We start from the raw sequence: 15,473 nt of genomic DNA, 5'->3' as shown, positions 1-15,473 counted from the left end.
CTAGCTAACAAGCAGAATTTGGGGCTTCTATCTAGAACTAGGGCTTCTATCTGCATTGAGGGCTTCTACAAATCAAACATGTACAAAATAATAATAATAAATTAAATTTGGGGCTTTTCAATTTTTTCTACAGACCAAAAAAATTAAGGCATTAATCTAAAATTTTTCATCATTTTTAAAATTGAGGGTACAAACATTAAAGGGGTGCTACAGCCTCCTACAATATCAATTTCAAAAAACCCTTTCCTGAGGGGTAAGATGAAAAATCTGTTGTATGTAATGATTCAACCTCGGAGCCACCACCAAATGAGTAGGCAGGCCAAGTTGGAATTAAGTAAAGGTGATGAGAAATGTCACAAAACTATGTTTTCTTGTGTGTGTGTTGTCTGTGTGTGTATTGGGCTTATTAAAGTCCAAACCATATGTTGTGTGCTGTTTAGTTATGTGTTGTTTAGTGATCAAGTTGTGAGTTGTGTAAGTGGCCTGATCCCATGTGTACTTTGCCCAAGGGACCCCTTACTGGCATGTAAACCTAAGAGTTATGTGATTTATCCTTGACCATAAAAACTAGCATGAGAAACCATGACCTAGATTTGTCCTTGACACAATATGAGGTAATCCCCTCAGGGGGGGTTGTTGGGAATCAAGGTCTTACCTATGTTTTATGTGTGAACCCACTCTTAGAGTGAGGAACCGAGTTTGTGTGTGAACACCTTCAAGTATGTGTAAGGGTGCCAATGTGTGTGAACAATCTCTTTTATGTGTGTGTGTGTGAATCACCTCTTAGAGGGGTCACAACAATATTGAGATATTATGCTGTGATGTGACAAAAGTTGTAATGTCAGCTAGAACCCTTTTGTACTTATAAAAGGGAATTGTATTTCATTGAATTAATAATCAAGCAAAATATTATATCCATCTAGGTTGTGTTCTTTCACCCTCTCTAGCTCTCAATCTCACTGTCACCTACTCCAACACAATAACCATGGCTGTCATCTTCGATCTCCCATAGCTTTGCTGTAGCTCCCCTACCCTAGGACCATTTGGTCTTCAGTAGGGTTAGGCTTGTCATCTCCCCCAAAAAGGAAGATGGGCACGCACGTGACTTGGGGTTCAAACCAATGGGCCCGGATCTGCTGGCCAAGATAAGGTTTCGACCAATGGGCCCGAATTTATCACGGAAGGTCGGACACAACAACTCACCGTGTGAAATGCCCCCACATTTTATAGACGGTTTACTGAGCCAATAATTTTGCAAGCACGTCTGAAAGATGAACCGAGCAAGAGCATTCATATGGAGAGGCCGTGGTCTCTACACATTGAGCAACTGTGAGAGTGACCATTTGAAACGCCCGGCTTGCATCACCAGGTCTTCACCTGTGAGAGATGGAACACTAGATTTTCTCAAGTTGCCTTGCCTCACCCAGCACTTGCGAGGGGTTAAAGTTCTCGGATCAGATGTGAGTAATTGACATTAAGCCAATTCATAGATTTATCTTCATCTACAGATTCAATCATGATGTTGTCAAAGTGAATTTATTGTACCATATCTTTAAACAACCACCCCGCCCCCCCCTTCCTCCGTGCCCCTCTCTATCTCTGACACACACACACACACACACACACACACACACACACACACCCCATATAAAAAATAATGCAATGTGGCTATTGAAGTGGTCATCGTTTAGTAGTTAGACATGCATGGCATTGGTGATGTGAGTTATGATGCGTTAGGAAGTGTTTAGCAGTATGCACCCCTTAAGAAAGAGAAAGAAAGAAAGAAAGCGTCTACTAAAGACCCATAGGGCCTATGAGATCAAAGTGATACAATAATGTCCATGGCATATCTCATCATGGAACATAAAATAAAATAGAACAAATCAAAACTATCTCACTGAGTGATACAAAAATTTCCATGGAAATCTCATCATGGAATACAAGGAACACGAAGCATAGATAGTATACCACTCTTTAATATATCAAGAATGGGGCTAATGGGTATGGCCGAGAGGTCTCCCTCGGCTATGTCACATGGAAAAGTAGCTCGATGGCGGTGGAGCATGTGCTAGATCTGGAGTTCACATGGCTGTTACCTAGGGGTCCGTGGGCATCGGGCATGTTGGAGTGTGCATGCTTGGTTTGAGGTAACTCCTCTTGGGCAATGACAACAGTCCGAGGTGGTTCCACAGGATCCACTGTGTGGGTGTCCTCTTATACTGGGTCCGGAAGAAGCTGGTGATGGTTGGCTGGCACGAGGGAGGCGATGGGGTGAGTGGGACTGAAGCTCTCCCAAGTATGTATCCTTGTGTGTCTACGGAGCTCGCTCAGGAAGAGCCCTAGGTAGCACTTGTCTGGGAAAGTCAATGATCCCAGAAAGTGGGCCAAACCTCTTATGGAACAGACAGTGAAACCTCTCGCGGATCCCATAATATACTGGGTGACATATGTAATGCTCCTTTGTCTAAACCTTTGTGTGGCATAATTTGCAATTCCTCTTCTTCGTGGGTCTTTGTATGAGCTCTCCGGCTTTGAAGATACGCTTAGCTTGCCGTGTCTCCACTTTGAGACGGTGGGATGAAACTCGTATATGGCAAATCGCATTCCGCATGGCATGGTGTTAAGATATCAAGATCAACATGTGCTGACACTTACGAGGCGCTGACATGACCGTTTAACATTTACATCACTGGTGGGTTTGGTAGTTGGCACGGACATAGCTTTGCCAGAGATTCTACAGCTGGACTACACCGACTAGTCCACACCTATCTACTCCAGTTAGCGTGTTCACATTATGGACCGCTTGTATATACTCTATTATGTGTGTTAAGTCACTTTATCTTCTTTTTAGACCTCTTTTGTTGTGTGAAGAAGAAGAAGAATTTTCAGTCTCTCACCATGTGTGTTCTCTTCTAGGGTTTGTGTGAGTGTGTGCTTGCGAGAGCTCAAGCTCTTTTCTCTCCTGCATCTTTTCATAGTATTAGAGCTTGGTTCATGCTAAGGGCCGAACGACAAGTAAGAGAAGCACAGGAAGCGGTACGAGGGTAAGAGCTTCGTCTACTCTTCCCTCTTTGTGTTGGCTATTATACCTTTGTCGGGAGCTCTTCTAAAGAAGGCACCGGCAAACGAACTCTGATTGAGGAGCTTTCTTCGCTGGAGCAGAGTTACACGGTAACTAAATTGTCTGTTGGACGGGATTTTTCGGGCCGAAAACACGTTTCGGGCGCGTCTGGACCTCCGTTTTTTAGTTCACAGGTGTTCACGAGCACTGCGGGTAAGTTTCGATTCTCTGCAAAACTTTGTTTTTGAAACTGCAAGAAGGGCGATTAGTTATTCAGACACTGTGTACTGCAAAGAGGTCTTAAAGTTGCCATTGGGTGTATGTATGCAAATTGAGGTCACGTGTTGTGACAGTTTGGGTGCAGTATAGTATCGTTGCAGAGAATACAACAGTTTGTGCAAATCCAACAAGAGTGTTGTTTTTGGTAAATTTGTATTGCAGACAAGATGTCGAATGATGGAATAAATCAGATTGTTGCAAAAAAGCTTGACAAGAACAACTTCCATGCTTGGAGGTTTAGATTGTCAAAGTTCCTGATGGAAAAAGGTTACTCAGACTACATTGAAGGTGAATATGAGAAGGCACCAGAGATACCAGAGAGTAATTCAACTGTTGCAGATGTAAAAAAATTCAAGGATTGGAATCAAAGAGCAAGAAAAGTCATGTATTGGCTTTCTATTAGTATACAAGACACCATGATTGGGCATATACAGGATGCGAAGTTACCTAAGGAGGTATGGGACACCTTGGTGAAGCTATATGAAACTAACACCAAGGCACAAAAGATTCAGTTGAAGAATGAGCTTCATAGTGCAGAGAAGAAAAATATATCTGTGAATAATTATGCCTTGAAGATCAAGGGCATTGTGGAATTCCTTGCATCTATTGGTGTTTTTGTTGATGATGATGATAAGGTGTTAGTGTGTCTACGTGGTCTCGGGCCACAATACAAGGTGTTCAAGACGTCTATTCAGACTCGGGAGAACATTCCCAACTTCACAGATTTAGTATCAATGCTGATTATTAAAGAGAAGAATTTGGGTGAAGATCAACAATCTTCACAAAACAAAAACAGTTCAAAGCAGTATGCCTTCTACAACAGTTCAGGTAGAGGACAGGGTAGAGGTCGTGGACGTGGCCAAGGTGGTGGCCGAACAGGTAATCATAATTACGGTCAGCAGCAGCAACAATCCCAAGATTCGCAACAACAATACGCAGGTGGAAGAGTTCAGTTTATAGCCAGGGAGAGTCAATGAGGTCGTGGTAATCAGCCAACGAGGATGTTTTTATTGTGGTAAGCCTGGACATGTGTAGGCAGATTGCTATAAGAAACATAGTGACACGCGAAATGGAAAAGTACAGCAAAATAACTATGCGTTCTCTAACAGAAATAATAAGGATAATGAGAAGTGGTTTGTTATGCAACATGTAGTTAATGCTGTGTCTGGAAATGATGTAGCAGCATGTAAGGATGATGTATGGTATGTTGATTCAGGTGCTTCGAACCACATGACAAGTCATGGTGAGTGGTTCAAGGAAATGAAGAGTCTTGAAAGACCAAGTTTTGCTGAAACAAGGGATGACACTGCTCATTCGATTGCCCATGTTGGAGATGTACCATTGTCTATGCAGGATAGTAAGGTGAAGTACCTTGCAGATGTACTTCATGTTTCGAACATTACAAAGAATCTGGTTTTTGTTGGCCAGATGATTGAGAAGGATTTGCAGGTTCGGTTTAATCTTGATGGCTGTTATATAGAAGACTTTAAAGATAAGTGCAGGTTGGTTGCAAAAGGCAACAGAGTGGACAGAATGTTTACATTGAATGTAAATATGCCTGAAGTGAGTGTTACAATGTTTGCAAATGGTTCAGGAGTTGTTGCAGATACAGACATTTGGCATACGAGAATTGGGCATGTAAATGTGTAAAGAATGAAGTCTATGCAGACTAAAGAAATTGTGACAGGACTGTCTAAAATGTACTAGATGTTGTGCATTCAGATATATGGTGTCCTGTGAAGACTATATCTATGGGTGGCTGCAGGTACTACGTAACATTCATTGATGACCACACGAGGAAAGTGTGGCTGTATTTCATGAAGGAGAAGAGTGAAGTGTTCACTCATTTTCAGAATTTCAGAGTGATGGTTGAAAAACAGACAGGAAAGCATGTGAAGTGCCTACGGTCAGATGGAGGGGGAGGATACTTCTCCAATGAGTTCTCTAAATTCTTGCGAAAGAATGGCATTTAGAGACAATTTACATATAGATACACTCCGCAACAAAATGGAGTTGTTGAGCGGAAAAACAGACACATTGCAGAGATAGCACGAGCATTGATGGCAGAGAAGAATATGCCGCATAGCTATTGGGTTGAGGCTGTGTCTCCAGCAGTTTATATCATGAACAGGACTCTTACTGCAGCCATACATGATGTAACGCTAGAGGAGAAGTTTACTGGCAAGAAACCTGATTTGTCTCACTTGAAAGTTTTTGGATGTATTGCATATGTGCATGTGTCAGATGAGTTGCATACTAAGCTGGATTCAAAGACAGAAAAATGTGTGTTTATTGGATATTCTCTTGAGCAAAAGGGATATAGATGCTATGATTCTGCTACACGTGAATGGAGGGTAAGTAGGGATGTTGTATTTGATGAGATGAGTAGTTGGTATACTGCTGAAAAAGATATTGTTGAGGTTGATGTAAGTGGAAATGTGGTTGCACAGAATGCAAGTCAGTAATCATAGTCATTGACTGGACCAGGAGAGTCCTCAACCAGCGGTTGTGTTGATAGACCATGGAGTGGCAGGTTGCGTCATAATACCAGTCCTGGAAATGTAGTTGGTACATTACATAAAGGCAAAGAGAAAATGGTTGAGCCCCTTGGTATGCTTGATATTTTTGCAGGGCATTCTCTTGTTGATGAAGAGTCCAGTGGCTCGGAGATGAGCCTTGATGATGAGGAACTTGGGATTCCAACAATGAGGACACGTGGTGTGAGGAAGGCTATGGAAGCCCTGAATGCAAAGTTACGAAGATTTGGAAGAGTAAAAAATCCTGTGTAGTGGTTGACTTATGATGGTTATATGGCACATCATTATGCTTATATGGCAAGAGTTGTAGAATCCACATGTTGGTTATATGGCACATCATTACGATGATTATATGGCAAATCATTATGCTTATATGGCAAGAGTTGTGTAGGTTGTAGAACCCACATGTTTTAATGAGACTATTGGAAATGTGTGTTGGGATAAAGCAATGGATGAGGAGATGGATGCGTTGTATGGAAATGAGACTTGGGATTTGGTGCCATTGCCTGAAGACAAGAAAGCTATTGGTTGTAAGTGGGTGTGGAAGGTGAAACATAACAGTGATGGTAGTGTAAGTAGGTACAAGGCTAGATTGGTAGCGCAAAGGATATGCGCAGACACATGGGATTGATTATGAGGAGATATTTGTCCCGGTTGCAAAGATGGCAATTGTGAGAGTTGTGATTGGCAGTGGATGCAACGAAGGATTGGTTTTTATATCAGATGGATGTAAAAAATGCGTTCTTGCATGGTGATTTGCAAGAAGAAGTGTATATGGATCAGCCACCTGGTTTTGAGGATACAGGTCACCCAGAGTATGTGTGTAAGCTTCGTAAGACTTTGTATGGGTTGAAGCAAGCTCCACGAGTATGGCATGACAAGATTGCTGAGTATCTTGTCACTATTGATTTTCATATTGCAAATGTAGATCACTCTTTGTATGTGCGCAAGAGTGATATGGGTATTGTGGTCATCACAATCTATGTAGATGATCTTATTGCTGGGGGTGACAACTTGGATGAGATTGAGCATGTGAAAAGTCTTCCAAAAGGAAGTTTGAGATGAAGGATTTAAATCGTCTGCGCTACTTTTTGGGAATTGAGGTCATTCGTATACTTGATGGTATTTGGCTGTCACAGAGACAGTATGTGTTGGATATGTTGTCCAAGTATGGGATGGCTGATTGTAAGTCAATCTCGGTGCCATTAGATTAAAATGGCAAGCTTAGTGCGGATGCAGGTTGTGTTGGAGGATCCCACTATGTACAGGAAGATTGTGGGGAGTTTGATCTATGTCACGATTAGCACACTAGATTTGAGTTACACTGTTGGCTTAGAGAGCGAGTTTATGTAAGCTCCGCGCAAACCACATCTTGACAGTGTGCGACGCTCGGTATTTAAGGGTCACTCTTGATTATGCATTGTTTTATGCAGGAGGTGTACCATTGGAGCTATATGGGTACATAGATGCAAATTGGGCAGGTAGCATTTCAGACGGGAGATCTACGAGTGGATTTATGTTTTCATTGGGGAGTGCTGCTGTGACATGGAGCAGCAAGAAGTAGCCCACAGTTGTCTTGTCGAGTACAGAGACAGAGTACAGAGGAGCTGCGGTGGCACAGTGTGAGGTAGCTTGGTTACGCAAGCTACTTACTGATTTGGGTTTGCATGTGGAGAGAAAGGTTGTCATATATTGTGACAGTCTCAACAGTATAATGTTGACCAGGAACCCAGTTTTCCATGCGCGGACGAAACACATTGAGGTACATTACCACTTTATTAGGGAGAGTGTCTTGACAGGTGACATTGACTTGGCCTACGTCAGCACACAGGATCAGGTCGCCGACATCTTCACGAAGGTCTTGGGAGCTGAGAAGCTCCGCAAATTTCGAGATATGCTTGGAGTTCATGAGCTGGAGTTGAGCTTGAGGGGGAGTGTTGAGATATCAAGCTCGACATGAGTCTGACACTCATGAGGTGCCTGCATGACCGTTCGACATTTATATCATTGGCGGGTTTGGTAGCTGGCAACGACATAGCTTCGCTAGAGATTCTACAGCTGGACTTCACCGACTAGTCCACACCTACCCACTCCACTTAGCGTGTTCACATTATGGACTGCTTGTATATACTCTATTATGTGTGTTAGTCACTTTATCTTCTTTGTAGACCTCTTTTGTTGTGTGAAGAAGAAGATGAATTTTCAGCCTCTCACCGTGTATTGTCTTCTAGGGTTTGTGTGAGTGTGTGTGTGCTTGCAGGAGCTCAAGCTCTCTTCTCCCCCACATCTTTTCACATGGGACGTGTGAATACTCAGGTGTTCGGTTGCTGGATGAATCCATCCTCAGTGAGCCTGAGGAAGTGATCTCTGTAGAAGTGCATCTTCGTGTCAGAATACGCAGCGGAGATGATGACCAGATCTGGGAACACAAGAGCAAAAGCAAAAACGCAGGTAGAAAAACAGCACAAGAGAGAGAGAGATGTAGGCGTGTAACTCTGCTCTGATATACACAAGAAGATCCCGAGGAATGATACAAATGAGGTATGGGGGTTGGGGTCCTATATATACCTCCCTAGAGGGCAGTCGGCTAGCATAAAGAAAAGCCCACGACTGATAAAAAAGGTCCCACGACTGCATAAATGCAATCGGCCAGCAAACTGGTGCCCACGACTGATGAAAACCAGTCGGCCAGCATCAAGAGTGCCCACGACTGATAAACACCCAGTCGGCCAGCACTGTACTGCTCTTGGCACCCTCTGGCAGCCCCCCCAAGCCTCAGAAAAAATGGAAAAAATAGGGGAAAAATATGGGGAGTGAGGAAAAATGATAAAACACCTGATAAGGGCAGGCACACCCACAACAAAGGCCCTGGTGTATACAAATAGACAGGAGATGACTTCTAACACCCCCTCTCAGCTCCTGGCTGTGTAACCAACCACTGGGAGCTGGGGTGCCGCCTGAGCAAATCTTGAGAGCGACTTCGTGAAGAGGTCCACCGTACTGTCCTCCGTCGAACAGAACTCCAGCAAGATGTCATCAGCAACGATCTGTTCACGAACAAAGTGCCTCTGGATGACCATGGGTTCCTCCAGTGGAAGCCCAAACTTGCCATGCAACCTCCTCCTGCTCCGTAAAACTGCTCCTGGGCCATAAGTAGATCCCCTCGTGTCCGAATCTCCTCCCCAAACCGAGTCACTCCAACCGCGGAGTCGGACTCCATCCAATAATCCCCCTCCTGTGTACAAGAGTCCATGATCCTTCACATGCCGCAGAAACCACAGGAAACGCAATCCTGCCTCCCAAAGAGACATCTGCAACCAAGAGCTCAACTGCCTCATCAGGAAGCTCCCGTCCAATCCGGTGTCCATCAACCAGATCCATGAACCATACAGCTTCTGAATCATAGAGACATCACACTGTCACACACAAGGATCAACACCTGTTACGGTGCACAAACAAGTCCTGGAAACGTGATGAAACCTGTCAACAGCCCCCTCTGAATCCGGAACCACAAAGCTTGGAGAAACCACCTCCTTCTGCAAGTAAGCACCTGTCACCTGCCTGGCTTTCCGAAAGGTCCCCGTGGAAAGAACATCCTCAACTACTGGAAGTTCTATGTCCCGAACACTATGAGACATCAGAGCATAAGTGACCTGTTCAGCTTCCTCTGACTCACGAACACAAGAACTACCAACATCAGTACTGGAAAGTTCCTGCCAATTGCTGCCATCTACTGGCAAGCTATCCACCACCTGGTCTCGGAAAGCCCGCTCCTGCAGCGTATCCACACTTGAGTAGCCATTACCAGACTGCCACTCATCACAATCCTGAGGACCTGGGAGAGAGAGTGCTGAAAGCCTGTAAACTCCATTCTCCACTCCGCCTTCCCAAACTACCTGGCCTGTTGCTTTGTCCCGGAGAGCAACAAAATGCTCATCAAACTCCACCCGTACGCCAGTCTTGCAAACCTGATGCACTGACAACAGATGAAAACCAAGTGCCGGAACATACAACACCTGGGAGGAATGCTTCCCCCCTCTGCCATCGGGAACTATCTCCATCCTGCCCTCACTGTGAACTGGGATAGTGGACGTATCCCCAGTAAGAATATGACCAGAACACCTGTAGAGATCCTGTAAACCGGAACGGGAAGGAGTCATGTGCCTGGAAGCACCACTATCGAGAATCCACTCCCGAGTATCCGTTGCGGAGAGTCCTCCAATCTCCTCCCTGCCTGAAGAAAATGAAGCATCGGTGTCCATCACCTCCAGGTGCACAAAAGCCGGAGTCTTCATGATTGCTGTTGAGGAGTCTTCACCCTTCTCGGTCTTCCGCTTGGGACACTGCCTCCAATAGTGGCCTTTCTCGCCACAATCATTACAGGTCCTCTCTGCCTTCAGTTTCTCGCGGTCAGCGTCGGACTTCTTCTCAGAAGACTTCTCCGATGAAGCCTTCCCTTTGCCCGAGTTACGGCCTTTCGACCGTTGGCCAGTTAAGGCCTCCGAACCTCCACCCTGAGGAGGGTTCGTGAATCGTTCCTCCTGGTCCAGGACCATGGGCACAAGCTCCTCCCACGTGATGGTGCTGAGCCTGCCACTGGTAATCAACGACGAGTAAAATGCTGAGTACGAAGAGGGCAAATGTGACAGCAACGTTATGGCCATGTCCTCTGACGATATCTCCTTCCCAGCCTGAAGAACTTCCTGCTGAAGAGCCTGCAGCTTGTTAATATGCTCCCGCATCGTCGACGACTTTGCAGGGCTCATAACCCGCATCTGTACTTCCAAGGAAATCCTCTTCATGGGCGATACCCTGCTGTAAAGTGAGGCCAAATGCTGCCATATACCTCTGGCCAGCGTCATATGCTTCACATGATTGATTACCTGTGGTGTGTAGTTGAGGAAAATAAACGAACGGACCCTGGCGTTGACACGATCCCACATCTGTGTCTGGGCCTCCCGGTCCTTCCGGATCGACGGTAACTCCCCTTCCTCTACTTCCGGCCGTGGAACACCAACAACGACGAAATCGGCGAGGTCGTAAGACTCCAGAACGGATTCCATCATCACCTTCCATATGCCGTAGTTGCTCCTGTCCAACTGACGGTCCACCGGGAACGTGGGGAGTGTCGGGATCTTCACATGTCTCTCGGCCATCTCAAACAGATCTGCCATAGCGGGGATGTACTCTGAAAAGGGTGGGTGGGTGGGAACAAAGAAGAACTAGAACCTGCAAGTGGCTGTCCAGCAAATCAGCCCGCCTTCCTCTTGCTTCTCCTCTTCCCGATCAGCCCAAAACAGTCCACCAATCAGCCACAAAACAGTCCCCCTCTTGCTCACACAAATCCCAAGACCTATCTAGAGCCTAGGGCTCTGATACCATGTTAGAATACGCATCGGAGATGATGACCAGATCTGGGAACACGAGCAAAAGCAAAATCGCAGGCAAAAAAACAGCACAAGAGAGAGAGAGATGTAGGCGTGTAACTCTGCTCTGATATACACAAGAAGATCCCGAGGAATGATACAAATGAGGTATGGGGGCTGGGGTCCTATATATACCTCCCTAGAGGGCAGTCGGCCAGCATAAAGAAAAGCCCACGACTGATAAAAAAGGTCCCACGACTGCATAAATGCAGTCGGCCAGCAAACTGGTGCCCACGACTGATGAAAACCAGTCGGCCAGCAGCAAGAGTGCCCACGACTGATAAACACCCAGCCGGCCAGCACTGTACTGCTCTTGCCACCCTCTGGCAGCCCTCCCAAGCCTCAGAAAAAATGGGAAAAATAGGGGAAAAATACGGGGAGTGAGGAAAAATGATAAAACACCTGATAAGGGCGGGCACACCCACAACAAAGGCCCTGGTGTATACAAATAGACAGGAGATGACTTCTAACACTTCGGTGGTCGCTTCGAAGGTGTGATCCATGTGTAGTGGGTGTAGAGGTTGAGAAGATCTAATTGGATAATCCGGTTGGTGTCCTCATGAGAGACTTGGAGAAAAGGGGAGTCCGAATTGTATTAGAGGGGTGGGAGGTGGTCCATGCGGAGCCCATATCCTAAGAACCAAGTGGAAACTCGGGCGTACCATACTCCAGGGTGGCCCTTGGATGCTAGTTGTCTCAAGGACTCCAAGGCAAGCCTTGGGTACCTATGGGGATCCATCTCACTGATTCGATGGAGGTATGTGACTTTCTGGAAGAGTGCATCCACTACTATTGGGGCTGCAGCAGACTTTCCCTGGATAATCTCGTGTGGAACTGGTCACTGATGGTTTGTTGGCAGATCATACGAGAGAACATCATGATGTGGGGCCTCTCAACTTGCTGCCAATCCTCATCGGATAATTTTGGCCCCACAAAGCTGTGAGAGGGTAGCAGAAAGATGTAGCAGAATGATAAAAGCGCTGAAGCTCCAAGAGAGAAATGAGAGAAAACAGCAAAACGTTGATGCACTAATCTCAAGAAAAGAGTGGATACAACTAGCCCGTAGGCGAGGAGTGGACTCCGTAGACAGAGGGCTGAAGGTGCTCACCAATGTGATCAACAAGAATGATCAAGGAATGATGATGAGGGCAGCCCATATATATACTCCAATATGAGCTGGCTGACTGCATCGTAGTGTCCTTCACGACCTGAAAGTAGGTGAAAAACTCCATAAAATGGGTGGGCAACCCACATCAAAGGCCCATAAAATAGGGAAACAATATGGAAAAAATGGGGAGAAATGCCCCCTCATAAACACCAGAAAAGCCATCATTAGGAGATGATATATGCTCCATAGTAGGCTTCATCTCAAGAGCAGGGTTCGACTTTTGAGGGGGGATCTCGGATTCCCAATTGGTTGTACCAGACATTGAGGGACTCAGGGGTGACACGGTTGCCTTCACCTCTAGTAGGGGGTTCTTGTCGATCGGAGCAGTTGCGTACCACGACATTATCTCAGAAGAAACTGTGCGTCAATTATGCACTGATGTCACGCATCCAGAAGGACTCAGAACCTACTCATATTGGGGAGGTGCTTTCCAAACCGACTTGGAAGGAGGCCGTGGAACCGGAGCTTGACTCTATTGAGTGGAATTAGACTTGGGAGCTGGTTCCTAGACCGGCAAAGCGGAAGGTGATTGGTGTCATGTGGGTCTATAAGACCAAGTACAAATCAGATGGGACTGTGGATAAGCACAAGGCCAGGCTTGGTGCCAAAGGCTATTCTTAGTCAGCTATTGGCGTTCATGGCAGCTCCTTGGGTCTTGGGCCACCCCTAGGACCTGAGAGGGGGTGTTAGCATATATCATCTCTTGTTGGTGGCTTTTCTGGTGTTTATGGGGGCCATTTCTATGCTCATGCATTCCCCATATTTTCCCCCATATTTGCCCAAAATTTTTTCCCTATTTTATAGGCCTTTGATGTGGGTTGCCCACCCATTTTATGGAGTTTTTCACCTATTTTCAGGTCGTGTAGGAGACTAGGATGCAGTCGGCCAGCTTAGATTGGAGTATATATATGGGCTGCCCTCTTCCTCATTCATCATCATTCTTTGATCATTCTTGTTGATCACTTTGGTGAGCACCTTCAGCCCTCTGCCTACAGAGTCCACTCCTCGCCTACGGGCTGGTTGTCTCCACTCTTTTCTTGAGATTAGTGCATTAGCATTTTGTTGTTTTCTCTCATCTCTCTCTTGGAGCTTCAACATTTTTGCCATTCACCTATCAAGTATCGCAACACGCGGAGTGCTGCTTGCCAATGACTGTCCAATGGTGCCTGCATGAAAGCACTGAGAGTTCCCACCACAAATGCACAATCTCCCGCTGCGACTCCTGCATTGTCGCCATAAGTGCCCTTGTTTGGAGCAATAATCACAAACCTTCTGGTTGCTAGAAGAATTAGAAGTTGAAGACCCCTTCGGCTTTGCATCCTTGGAGTCCTTAGAATCCTTAGAAGGAGGTGCTCCACCTTTGCCTTTATTAGGCTGCCCCCTCTCTGTCCAATGAAAGCTTGCTTACCTTTCTTTGAAGAAGAATCCCTGAATCTGCTCTCCTGATCAAGGACCATAGGCACGAGCTCATCCTAGGTAATGGTTTTCGTCCGTTCTGAGGTAAGAAGTGAAGAATAGAAACTCTCATATTTTGGGGGCAACTGAGCAAGTAGCCGGATGGCCAATCCTTAGAGGAAATCTCCTTCATATCCTTAGAGGAAATCTCCTTTCCGCACCTAGAAATCTCAGATCGCAATGACTCCAATTTGTTGATGTGATCCTGCATGGAAGTAGAATCACTGGGTGAAAGCTTCAACATTTGAAGCTGCACGGAAACTCTGTTCATGGGTGTCTTCTGGTCGTAGATGTCAGAGAGTCTCTTCCAAGCAACATGTGCATGGGTATCTTGTTTGATGTGAGCGATGATAGAGGGTTGAGGGTTGAGAAGAATGAATGACCGAGCACGGGCATTAAGCCGTTCGCATGGAGCAGCTTCGTGCTGCGTAAGGGCATCCCTTGTATCCTCATCCTTCATATATGGGCTTCCCTCATCGTCATTCCATCATCATTCTAGTTGATCACTTTGGTGAGCACCTTCAGCCCTCTACCTACAGAGTCCTACGGGCTGGTTGTATCCACTCTTTTCTTGAGATTAGTGCATCAACGCTTTGCTGTTTTCTCTCATCTCTCTTGGAGCTTCAACGTTTGTCATTCATCTACATCTTTCCGCTACCCTCTGACATGGTATCAGAGCCCAAAGATGTCTAGACCTGGAATCGCTGATTGGAGGCTGATTTTTTGCATTTTCACGCAAGCTTGATGGCTGTCCACACTGTCTCAAACCTGCGTTTTCTTCTCCGGAGAGGTAGATCTGCGTTTTTTTCCTCCTCTCCACTCTCTTTCTTTCCTGCCCACCTTCCCTACAAGTGCAGAGAGCAGCTCTGGTGGCTGCGTTTTTCAGAGGAGGTACATCATGGCTCTCATCCAACCCCGAGCAGTTCACTCTTCCGACTTTTCCTTCATATGCCAAGTTGGATGGCACAAACTACGATATTTGGAAAGTCATGGTGGAAGCAATCTTGGAGACTTATGATCTTTTGGAGTTCATCACTCGACTAGTCCTCCGGCCCAACCCGAACACCGCTTACTCCAATATGAGCTGGCCGGCTGCATCATAGTGTCCTACACGACCTGAAAATAGGTGAAAAACTCCATAAAACGGGTGGGCAACTCACATCAAAGGCCCATAAAATAGGGAAAAAATAGGGAAAAAATGGGGAATGCCTGAGCATAGAAATGCCCCCCATAAACAGTAGAAAAGCCAGCAACAAGAGATGATATATGCTAACAAAAGCTGCTCCATACATCAAGGCTGGTGTGACGAGGGTGTCAGAAAGCCAACTCTTGGGCTCTTGGAAATGTGCCTGGAAGCATTGTCGCTCAAGTAAGCTCAAGGTTGCATATCCTTGTCACTCTGGTAAGTGCCGCAAGAACTGTCACCAGCCTGGACATTTCCCAGTATGAAAGGGGTCTGGTGGACTCCAGGATGTCTAAATATTTGGAAAGTACAAGCTTTGGGAATGGGGGATTATCCTAGAATACAAAGGACCACACCTAAAATT

At 45.8% G+C, this 15,473-nt stretch overlaps 1 protein-coding gene across 2 annotated transcripts in view; it reads left to right on the top strand.

The window, feature by feature from the left end:
• The first annotated feature begins 934 nt into the window (after window positions 1-934).
• The window catches only part of LOC147640074 (elongation factor P (EF-P) family protein), a 127,558-nt gene continuing 113,019 nt past the window's right edge, over window positions 935-15,473 (top strand). Inside the window, exon 1 of one of the 2 annotated variants that reach the window (XM_086776784.1) lies at window positions 935-1,460. In XM_086776784.1, coding sequence (XP_086632910.1) covers window positions 1,272-1,460 — 189 coding nt within the window. In that variant the 5' untranslated portion in view covers window positions 935-1,271. The remainder of the gene's footprint in view (window positions 1,461-15,473) is intronic. The other variant, XM_086776780.1, reaches the window with a different exon arrangement.

Source organism: Cibotium barometz, chromosome 3 (assembly GCF_041138505.1).
Source record: "Cibotium barometz isolate CiBa-2024 chromosome 3, ASM4113850v1, whole genome shotgun sequence".
Taxonomy (NCBI): Eukaryota; Viridiplantae; Streptophyta; class Polypodiopsida; order Cyatheales; family Cibotiaceae; genus Cibotium; species Cibotium barometz.
The sequence above is the reverse complement of the archived record's forward strand: the minus strand, read 5'-3'. Positions and strand labels throughout refer to the sequence as shown.